Genomic DNA, 12,646 nt, shown 5'->3' on the forward strand with positions numbered 1-12,646 from the left:
ATGGGTGTCACTGTTGACGTAGTTACAGCCGGAGACGGAACAACTTTTCCGACGAATGGACAAACTGTAGTTGTGCACTACACCGGGACTTTACAGAATGGGAGGAAGTTTGACTCATCACGAGACAAAGGAACGTTGTTTAAATTCAAGATTGGAGTTGGTAATGTCATTAGAGGATGGGATGAAGCTATTATGAAGATGTCTGTTGGGGAACGCGCTAACTTGACCATCACGCCTGATTATGCTTATGGCGGACGAGGCCACTCCGGTGTAATACCACCCAATTCCACTCTTCTGTTTGATGTAGAACTAATCGCTATACAATAAAATTTCAACCAAAAAAACAAAAGATGATATGAATTTAGCTGACATAAAATAACTGTGCTTTGCTGTTTAATGTTTTTATTATATTTGAAGTTGCAAGTTTGTAGGATCGTTTTTAGAGTATTGTAGTCGAAATTTAACAACATATTTTATGCCTTTATTTAAAATATAAATCTGTAATAAAACTTAATAATCAGTTAAGTAGTGAGATTATATTTGCTTAGTAAAAAAGTTAGTAAAAGTTTACTGAAAAGTTAGCAAATGTAATTGCAAAATCTTGGAATCTAATTTTATTGAGAATTTAAAGTGATACAGAACTTACGACGGGGCAAAATGTTGTTATTGTCATGACATGTGAACAATTAAGATATTTATTAGGTTTTACTGGATGTATTTAGCATTATTTTTAGTTGCATATTTGCGCGGGATTAAAAACGAACGGTAAACAAAACGATTCAACCTTCACTCTTTCAACATTTTGCAAAACATATGTCGGATTTTTGTTTGTGGTGATTCAAAACGTTTTTTTAATGTTTTTTAGCAAATAAAATGTTGTGTGCGACCTTTTATTCTAAGGCAAATACTGTAAATATGAAATCTGGATGTCTCAATAAACGAAATTTTAGTAGACCAAGAAAGATGAATACACATACGTATAAGTACTAAGACCTAGCACTTCTGAAGAGGTTGTTTGATCGGCGATAACGGTTTACATACCATAGCACAAGGCTTCAACAGACGCAGCTAAATGGATCGACCAATTTAGTTTGTTGAAGATTTACTAGTGTTACGTTAAATATTCAGGACTCTCTACTTGACGGCCTGTCGGATGCCTGAGCACTACACGAGACGTCTACAATTATTGTATTAAATGTAGTTAGCGTAAATAAGAATTATTAAAGGCAAAAACGGTATGCGGTCAGCGGGACAAAGAGAGCTCTGACGCGGAAATAACGAAAGGTTCTCCCAGCCTGCCCAAACCTGAGTGTCATCATTCACCCAATCTTCACTAAAAGTCTAAGCAATAAGAAAGAGGTGTGTGTGTGAAGAAGGTGTCAACGATAAAAAGGTGTCAAAGTAAAACGTGAAAAGATAAGAAATAAACAGGTAAAATGCAAGGTGCCACAAGAGTGAAGATAAGTAGGAAAGCAAGTGAAAATGGACATAGTGAGACGGGGAGATTTACGACTGTTTTTAACGAAAATGGAACCAGATATCAAGAAGCTTATGCAATTACACCAATCTCATCCTTCACACTAGACTAGAGACTAGAATTAAATAAACATTAAGTTGTATCAATTTCATTAAGTTGTATCTGTTTACCTTATGGCAAAGGCTTCCCAAACTTTTTACTATATGTAACGTCTTTTAATATATTAAAACAGAATCCTCCCTAGGATCAGTGCTATATTTTGTTGAAGGAAACAATAGAACTGCTTTTGTGTTTTCTATTTGTATAATGAATAGGATAAAGTACAATCCTTGCAGATAAAACACAACAGTAAAATTACTGTAGCCCTAGCCCAGGGATCCCTCTCTTACTGTTAAAATCAAGAAAAATTATGTTCTGTGCACTGATGAAATATGCAGTGATTTTATACTTTAAATGTAACTAGAATATGTAAAGTGGACAACGAGTAATATAAATTAAATCTACTTTTTACTGTGTCTAATTTACTAAACAGAATGCTTGTGGAAACAGCGCTATATTTTGTTGAAGTAATCAAGAGAACTGTTTTTGTGTTTTCGTTTTGTAGTTTGAAAAGGAAAAAGCACAATCCTTATAATATAACATAATCAAAATTAATATAGGTTTAGTGGCGACAACAAAAAGTAGTTATGCGATTTCCAATTTGGGAAACATAATGTTAAACTGTAACATAGTAGACAATGCAGATCTGAATAACGTGAATTAAAACGCATTAAACAAGAGTTTGGATATGAAAACAACAACAAGAGTAAACTCAATTATTTCGTTATTATTGGGTTGAAATGCAGTTCTTGGGTAACTTTAGCTATCTAATTGTTTGATTCAGGAAATGAAGGAATTGATATTGAAATAGAAGTCTACAAGAATAATAATGTTAAGTCTTAAAAGAATTTGGTAGCCGAAGCCTAAACAAAAAGCAGACACTTCAAAATACTAGAGATCTGCTTAAGAATCCCTCTCAAACTGTTGAAATTAGGGAATATAATGGGTTTTTTTGTATGTAGTGTTGAAATATGTAGTGATTATATACTTCTAAAGTAATTTATATCTGACCAAACCTACTACGTCTAACTAAAGCCTCCAACGATTATGTTCAAACTTATTAGAAAATTGAATTGTTCTTCTGGCATTTAAATACATTAGTATAAATCATTTGTTACAAACAATGTGTACTAGAAAGCACATGGTTTGATCTTAATATTAACCACAATATAACTCACTAAAAGCTTACCATGGATTTTATTAGGCTTAAACAACATAAATTTTGAACAACATTGAAGTGATTTGTTGCACTAAACGCACATTTTCACTACAGCTGCCCTGAGCTGTGCAAAGCGTAATTCGCATTTAAATTCTATTGTGGCGAGCGTTTCACGCTTTGCTAAACTCAAGCCCCGTGCAGCGATAGAAAAACGTTACGTTTTGGAGCGATTTTTACGCCCAGCGCAGTGCAGTGCAGTGCAGCTGTGTAAAATTTTCACGTTTATACTCTCCTGGCGTAATTTTCTGACGTCAACTCTGAAAAGTTGATCAATCCGCTAAGAAGATTATCTTACCTTCACACCCGGGTGTTGGATATAGGGATTACCGAGACTAAACGTTTTATTCCGATATCGATATTCAATACTTCGACCAGAAAGTATAGCGATTCAATTCGATAGCCAATGACGTCATTACCATGCTTATACAACGTCACGGTCATAACCAAGTGTCTAAGTCATATTTTCCAGATTTTCAGAGTTTTGGCCTAAGTCACTCCTTGTTACCATCCCCATCCATAGAAACAATGCCGGAGTCATTTTTTTGCACATGCCATGCGCATGGAAAATGACCTAAAAAGACCTAAGCACTTTTTGTATGATTGGGGTTGGTAACAAGAATTGACTGAAGAAAAATTTGAAAATCAAAAAAGATGACTTTTTGGCTATAAGCGTGACGACAAGCTAAATAGACGAAACGTGCAAAGGAATTTGTTGTTGTTAGGCAATTTTGTCTTCCACGGCATCTTCCACAAATCACGGCCGAAATTCCTACTTAATTTGGTATCGTTTGGGCAACAACACCACTCTAGTATAGGAAGAGTACCAATACTAACATTTGGCATCGGGTGTGGGCTGCGATCCGATATTATCGGACATCCCTGGTTCGATACTTTTATATTTGGCAAAAAATAGGCCGAGCAAATATTAAGACGTTCCTAAAAATTCCCAAATAAAATCAGTCAGATTAAATGTGAACTGTTTTGCCCCGATGAAATTTAAACAACTGTCGATTAGCTCTTTGCGGCGCCACTTCTTGAAAACGTGTAGAACAATTATGACGAAAGCCATCTCCAAGCAACAGAAGCAAAACCATTTCAGAGCTTAGTAGCGCACGTCAGGAAATGAAGCGAAGTAAATTCATCGCGATCGAACGTCACAATGAACTGCTGACAACCTTTTAAAGATCACGATAATACGGTTGACGCCTCTGGCGCGCCCAAACATTAAGTCTGCGGAGCTGGTTGAGAATAACCCGTGTCCGACTTGGGCCAAAAAAATAAACTGGAGTCCGACTCCGACCAATTATAGCCATATATGAACTAAAATAGGGTGGATAATGGATATACAGTAGTCCAGCTAAAGGGTGTGCTTACTCATTCGCCCACAATGCGTGCGTCGGAAATATTCCACCCTATGCCATTTCATCTTTTTAATTGACAGTATGCAGTCTTATCGGTTTCGAATTTGGTAGTACGCATGCGCACGTCGGACTTGGGTAGTATTACGTAGTCTTACTCCTTTGACAACTCGTTTTTATGTAAAAAAAAAGGTTGTAGGATTCTACACCAGCGCCTATATTACTTCTCTAAAGTTTTGGCGATCTATTTCGCTTTTCAAGTTGAATGACGTCCAACGCTCTTAGTACAACTTATGGCCTATAGATCAGTTATCTATTCATTTTCCCGTAATTATTACTAAATCTTAAAAGATATAGAGAGGCCGAGGTGTTGTTTAACATCGCCTTCTTCCTCTATTATTATTTTATTGCTTTGTAAGCGTTAATTAATTTTAACTTCAATTTTTACACGGATGGATTTCTTGCCGAAACGTATGTGAAGAGCGAACTGTTAATTTTATTTAAAATTAGTGATCTGAGATTTTCATAAAAATTGTCGAGAAATCCCGTTTACTGTGTTCCAACATAACCAAAATTGTATAAAGTCATGAAAGGGCCATGATGAGAAATAATAAAACCAAACTAATTAAACTGTAATAAGTAAAGTTGTTTAGCGAACTCCATGAAATTATGAAACCCCATATTGCATATAAAGATAAAAAACAAATGTCATTCCCTTGTCGTTTCATGAGGCATGCATTAATGGTCGTCAAATCCTAATGACTTTGTCAGAGTGCAGCATTCTGCAGCCAGCAATTTATTATTATTTTTTTTTTTTTTTTGAACACGTTTGACACTTAACTGTGATAATGAGAATGGAAATTACGCCCGCTTCTTTGGCATTGCAATGTTTTGCGTGCGAGTAAAATGCGTGTTGGACAAACGTGATCATGGACGCAAACGCAAATTTATATTAAATAGCGAAGCAAGTTCAATCTGTTGCCATTTGTTTTGAGGTCTCAGCAGGAGTCAAGTTGAACTTTCTGGATAGCAAGATGTTGAAAAGGTTTATAATAAAATCTGAAAGATATTTACACATGTGTGTACAACAACTGTGTTCTATTCGTCTTTAGCTGCTTTTTGAACAACGATTGCGGCTTACGTATCAATAGACAGATGTTGTTTACGAAAAATTATTTTGGTGTTAAACATCACAAATACGGAGAGTCGGAGATTGTTTTTGACTGCTTTACGAATCTCAATCTCTCGAACAATATGTTTAGTGAATATTTACAACTCTGGTTGCTATTTCGGCTGTTTAAAAAATAAGCGGCGCGTATCAAATAACACACTCATGTAAACATACTTGTGTAAGTTTGCTTTCCTTAGTCGGTTTCTACAACGTTGGTGTTATGAAGTAAAGCCTTTACGTTACATCCAGTTATATGAAATAACAATCTGGTTTGTTACATAGTTAATCCTCGCAGCTACTTTTAAATAGGTTGTTGTAGTTAAGATGAACAAACTAATATTTGTTGCTGTGGTCTGCGCTGCATTGTTGATACTGGCTCAACCGGCAAAGTCTAGGTGAATACATAACTTAAAATTGAGAAATTACAATGTGACATTTAGTGTCCAATGCATAACGTAAGATTGTATTTAAAAGCAGTTTGCATGTGGATGATTTTTAAATCGCATTCTAGGATTTTTAGCATGTTATTATTTTTGTTGAAAACAAATTAACGCCGTAAGATTTTAAATCCAAACCTTCACTTTATAAACATGGCATAATCTCGTTTCATGTATTGCCTAGTAATAGCTTTTAGGATAAATATAGCCAACATTCATCAAGATTTAATGATCAAACCGAGCATTAATAAATTACTTTTGTTTAGGTACTTCAAGAATGCACCAGGATATAGTAAGAAGTTGGGTAATATGGAGGTAAGCTTTTTTCTAGAAGTTACCTAATGTCTGTTAATGCCACTACAGATGTCGGTATAGGATATTTTTTTAAATATTGAGTGTAGTATTGCGTCACATGGGTAAAAATGTGTGTTTACCAACAATAATAGGCTACGTGGAATTTGGTCTAAATAAAATCGCTTTTGCGACATCATAAAATAATTTGAAAAGGTGTAAACATAAGCATAAAATCTCCTGGAAGAGTTACCCCTTTTAAGTTAAACCAAATTGGATAATTATAAGTAAGCTTAATTTACAAAAAATGGATTGGGACCGGTGCAGGTCCGCGAGGAGTTTGCCACTGGTGCGTGGCACAGTTGCACGATTAAAAGTTGATTTAAACCCGAACTATGCCTAAAAAGTCAAAAATTATTAAGCGGACTTTTATATTCGAAACACACTAATTTTTGTTTACATATAATCCACGGTTGATTGGTATGAAAAAAAAATCGCAAATAGTATCAAGCTCTAGTAAGGTTCAAAACAATTAGTGCGCTGTGGCCATAAAAAGTCCTTTTTTATGTTCAAAAAGTGCAACAGAATAAATTCATGCAAACAACGTTTCTAAAAAATGTCCCACGAAGAAATGATTTAATATTTTAATATTTAAGCAGAAAAGGTTTCGAAAAAACGTATGCAGTTTAATTAGTTTTAGCGAGTATTAGCCTCTATAATATTAGTTAAGCCCATATAAAAATAAAAGTGTCGTGTAGGGCCTGTCCAAGAAAGGGATCTGAAATACGTTATTATTAAGGCGATTATTTTTTGACCTAAATAATGAGAAATTTTGACCTAAATATATATTTTTTGACAAAATTTTGACCTTTTAGAAATACAACATAATTATTGTTATTTGATGTACTGCATTAGTGTTTTTGGCGTCGTCAACCACACAAATGTTTTTCTGAGCATTGGTCGACAAATCAGTATATTTTTTATTTTTTTTCGAGTGTATGCTTGTTTAGTAATTTTAACTGGATAAATAACATTTGCAAAGCATTCTCAACCATTTCCACTCTGATCAGTTTGTCAAGATAAGAATATTTACCGCTTCCTTTATAGCAGTGGTTCCTCCCCTTTTTTTAGCAGCGCCCCTGGTTTTTGAGTATTGCGTTAACACTCAGTTGCTGCTCGAAACGGTTTGCTTACATTGTTATTTGTGTTCGTTACGGCAGTTAATACAATGACAAAAGCAAAGAGCTCGCGTCCCCGGTTATAATAACCGCTGCAGTTTAAAGGAATTTTATGATATTGATATTCCAGATCCCCTTTGTGACACGTCCTACAAGATATTTTTGTTTCTCAAACGGCCCTCTGTCAAAAATAATTGCCCATCCCTGTTCTAAATACGACATACATTTTACAGATTCGTCATGCAAGCAAGAGAAGTTTAAATGATGCATTACGTTCAAATTGGTGCTGTGCTCTTCAACTTCAATGTTGTGCCGATTAATGGTTAATGTCATTTTGTTATATCGTGGAATCTATACCCATTAAACACCACATATAAAACATCAGATTTATATCTTGCAAAAAATTGTGTACATACTTATAACCTGTTGCTTTCATAAATCATGTGGCGAAAAATAAAATTGGAAATATTGTTGAAGGAATAAATCAACAAGGAACACAAAAACACGATTTGTTTAAGTAAACTAACCTGGCTGGAATAAATTTCCTGGAAAATAAACTAGACTGGAAAAAAATACCATGTGGTGTTAAATAATCTAAAAATAATTAGTCGTGGACCTAAATAACAAAAATAAGATAAAAATAAACTATACATTAGTCTTAGTCTGAAGCTAAATAAAGATTTTCAGCGAAGCGAAACATTTTTTGGCTAAGTCGAAGTTTTTTAGTCGAATTGCAATAATATCGGATGGGTTCAATACCCGATGCCAACTGGTATCAGTACTCGTCCTACACTAGGATGGTAGCGGACTAGCGGTGCCAAACCGATACAAAACTATACGAATTTCAGCCATGCATTATTTTTTAGCGCAGCGATTTCCAATTTCAACGGGTAATACAAAAAAATAGTAGATGAATAAAAGTAGGTAATCAAACTTCTATATATTAACGCCCAAGAAAATTTTGTCCTAAAAAACTGATAAATTAATTTTGAACTATTGATTTTTTTGTGTGCAATTTTAATGTTTTGCTTTTTTAAATTTATTTGGGAGGGGATTTGTAACGGATTGCGTCACTTTGTGTCCAAATTATCGGGTATCGGAATTAAATGCCAAGCACCGGACACCCTAATCTCAGTGACAAGGTTAAAAAAATAAGGTGCAAAAAAACATTGCTTTATAATAATGACTGGGGCGATTATTTTTCGACTTAAAAAATAGGAAATTTTTACCTGAAAAATTAAAATTTTGACAAATTTTAACCTAAAAATAATTTATTATGACAAAATTTTGACCTGCTAGAAATACCTTGATTTAAATGAGCTAGGCGTCGTTAATCACGTTTTTTACACCGTATATTGCTCTAATAAAGATATAATACGGTTAAAATGACTTTGAACACAAATCAAAACTAAATTTTTTTGATAAAATTGAACGATAAATTTCAAAACAATTAACGACGAATTTCAAAAAGCTGACTATATATTTTTTTTAATTTTGCAAACGATTTATGTGCATATTGATTCGATTTGGACTTAACAAATTTTTACCTAACGTGTAAATTTTGACAAAATTTTGACTTTTTTTGACAAGTCAAAAAATATTCGCCCTAATAATGACTGATTGTAATCTACAGATATAGCAATATTATAAGCTTAGCCTTGGAACTGCCATCAAAAGTTACAATTGTAGATAATTGGAATTCATTTCAAAATAGACATTTAATCAATTTGTTGCTTAGGTTAGATAACATCCCATTTAGTTTAATTCGGCGTTTGAATAAATGAATTATTTTTAACTCGTCTTGGCGATCGACAAATAGACAACATCAGTAAATATCCCAGACATCCAAGAGAAAACAGGAGGAATTTGTGATGAAATATGCCAAAGACTCCGACAACTTACGTATTACAGTACATTTTTTATCTTCTGACTTTGCGTTTTGTAGACTTCCGAAAATGTCCCGCACCTACGTTTTGTCCAACGGTAGATTTTAATAACCAGTAGACCGCCCGAACCATGTGTATCAAGGATGGCATTGTGCAATATTACAGGTGTAACTTTCTCAACATTCTAGAATATTCAACCTTTTCAGACTATGTTACGTTTCATCGCCGAAAGTCAAGCAATCCAAAAACACCTAATTATTGCTGCAAAATACCCTAGAAATGATTGTTTGCCTTTTTTCTTATTTTTGCAGCACTTGACCTTCCTCAGAATTAGAAAAAAATCATCAACATTTGATCCCAGCTTTATTTCAATTTACTTAATACTACGAAACATATTAAGGTCGTATATCGCCAAATCATGGTTTGCAAACTTCTATTTTATAGAAAATTTAAACAAGATATATTTTGAACAACACCGAAGTGATTTTTGCACTAAAATCCATAAAGTTACTTCTGTGGTGTCATAATGCATCATTTGTGTCTTCAAGTTACAAATTAATGCTATGTGTATAAGTTTAGATAACATATGTGCCACTCCTAATTTCCTACGATGCATAGGCAAAGTTGACGTGTTTATAAAAATTTTGTTGATGACGCCTTAACAACGTCATCACTTGACGTCATACAAGCGGTTTGGTAACAAATACGGATGATGTAGTTATGATATCTTAAACACGATATCTTTCCGGGGACAGTTTTTAGGGTTTTTTTGCACTTTTCTGTCCTGAATCAACAACAACAAATAAACTTTTGCTGCAATTTGTTTGATTACTTATACCTTGTTTAGCTTGTTGAAAGCTTACCATGGATATTATTAGGCTTAAACAACATAAATTTAAACAACATGAATTTTAAACATCATGGAAGTGATTTCACTAAAATCCTTAAAGTTACTATTGTAAGGAGGTTTCTGTTTTATACTTTCCGTTATGACGTAATTTTGTGACGTCATCCTTGAAAAGTTTGATCAATCCGCTAAGAAGATTATCTTACCTTCACACCCGGGTGTTGGATATAGGGATTACCGAGACTAAACGTTTTATTCCGATATCGATATTCAATACTTCGACCAGAAAGTATAGCGATTCAATTCGATAGCCAATGACGTCATTACCATGCTTATACAAGCTCAAAAAAACAAAAACAAATCGTACAAAGGCATTTTTTGTTGTTAGGCAATTTTATCTTCCAAGGTATCTTCCACAAATCATGGCCGAAATTCCTGCATTAATTTGGTGTTGGATGGGCAACAACACCACTCTAGTATAGGAAGAGTACCAATACTAACATTTGACAAGCTGGAATGAATTTCCGGGAAGCAAATTAGACTTAGGGAATTCCATTTGGTCTCAACTAATCTTAAAATAATTAGTCTTAAACCTAAATAAAAAAAATCGTATAAACTCACCATTGGTCTAAAGCTAAATTAGGTTTTTGGCGATGCGCAAAAAAATGTTATTTTTTAGGTTTTTTTTAGGTTAAGTCGAAAATGTTTAGCCGAATTGTAACCAAGGCCATGGTATTGTCCGATAATATCGGATCGGTTCAAGCTTACATTAATGCCCAAGCAGTATTTTTCCTAATAAACAAAAAAATAATTTTGAACCATTGATTTTTTGTGTGCTTTTTTACAGTTTGGTTAAAAAAAAATGAAAATGTCTAGTATAAAAAAAACGGGTGGCTTCACTTTGCGTCCAAATTATCGCGGATCGGAATAAAATGTCAAGTATCGGATACACTACGCTCCGTGATAAGGTTAAACTGTGAATACGTGAAAGGTGAGGCAAAGCGGCAAAAATTGCTTCTCAATTATAGTAGATTGTAATCCACAAATATAGCAATATTATAAGCTTAGACTTGGAATTGCCATCTAACGTTACAAATGTGTATAGTTTTGAATTTATTACAAAATATACCTTTAATCAATTTGTCATTTAGGTTTGACAACCCCATATAGTTTTATACGGCGTTTGAATGAATGTTGTTAAAAAATGGTATAGTTTTAATGCCAGTTGTTCAACATTGCAGATACCAAAATGTTCTTTGTCTGCTTTACGATGCTTAACCTCTCTACTTAGTTTACAACAATATTTAATAGTAGACCTATATGACAGACCATGTGTGTTTTTGAATAAAAACATAACTAAGGGTTTTATGTGACAAAAGGCAAATTCAAAGCAATAAAATATTATTTGTAGTTTTTTGTGTTCATCTCGACATAACGTACAGTTATTTATGTTTGAATTAACGCCATTTGCCGCCGTTCCTCACTCTATAGGCCTATTGGGGTCAACAAAGTTTTTAGTTGAAGGGCCGGATTACTGTATGGCCTGGCATTTGGGGCCGGATAACTGTTAAAATTTGCGATCGCCGGCCGGATATAAATGTTTTTTTAACTTTTTAACTTAATATCGTTAAACAAAAAAATGTAAATCACTGTGTAATAAAAACTATATTGATCCTCATTAAATTGCTGCACAGTTTGAAACTTCATTAAACTTTAGTTTTGAATGCATTCGAAATCGTTTCAACTCTAATTCATCTTCATTTAATATGCCGCTGCCAGAAATAATTAAACCGGGGGTCGGATCCGTATTTGAGCCTATCTTTGGGCCGTAGTTTGGTGAGTCCTGGTCTATAGCAATATTTTGCAACCGGTATATCAAGAGAACATGACAGGTGTGCCGCGGAGTTCCCAGAGGTTTTGCTCACGTTTCGTTCCAGGGTGCATTTTAATAACCACCGCAGTGTAGTCAGGTGGCACTGTATAAAGACAAATTGTATTTGATTCTCAACAAGCTTTCGCACAACCGTGCTACATCAGGTCAAAGTGGACGTGAAAGCAATTGAAATGCACTGAGTACAAACACAAGTGCGAGTTAAAGGCGATTTTAATAACCAGTGGACTTAAAACAAAACATGTATTTCAATGGAGGTATTGTAACATCTTGCAATATTACAGGTATTACTTGAACTTTCTGGCATTTTCGATCAACTTTTTTAACAGCTATGTTATATTTTATCGCCGGAAGTTAATCAATCAAAAACACCTAACTATTGATGGAAAATACCTTAGACTTCTTGTTTTTCTTATTATTGCAGCAATTAAGATTACACAGGATTTGGGAACGTTTATCAGCATTTAATCCCAAAATTAATTCAATTTAATTAGTAGCACGAAATATATAAATATGGTTGTGTATGCCAAATCACGCTCGCTACCAAATTTGAATAACAAGATCAATTTTAAACAACATCGAAGTGATTTTTGCATCAAAATCCATAAGGTTACTACTGTCAGATCATCATGCATTATTTCTCGTGTCTTCAAATTACAAATTAATATTATGTGTGATTATAATCTTGATTTTTTTAACACGATATCTTTGCGGTACATTTTTTGAGAGGAGTTTGTACCTTTCCGTCATGAATCAATAACAAGCAAACTTGTGCTGCAATTTGTTGGATTG

At 34.1% G+C, this 12,646-nt stretch overlaps 1 protein-coding gene across 1 annotated transcript; it reads left to right on the top strand.

Annotated features, from left to right (window-relative positions):
* On the top strand, nucleotides 1–327 carry LOC146135239 (peptidyl-prolyl cis-trans isomerase Fkbp12-like). The gene has a single exon (XM_083395467.1). The coding sequence runs from the start codon at nucleotides 1–3 to the stop codon at nucleotides 325–327; it is 327 nt and encodes a 108-aa protein (XP_083251593.1).
* The last annotated feature ends 12,319 nt before the right edge of the window (nucleotides 328–12,646 follow it).

The sequence above is a fragment of the Ascidiella aspersa genome, chromosome 8, assembly GCF_963924565.1.
Source record: "Ascidiella aspersa chromosome 8, kaAscAspe10.2, whole genome shotgun sequence".
Lineage (NCBI taxonomy): Eukaryota > Metazoa > Chordata > Ascidiacea > Phlebobranchia > Ascidiidae > Ascidiella > Ascidiella aspersa.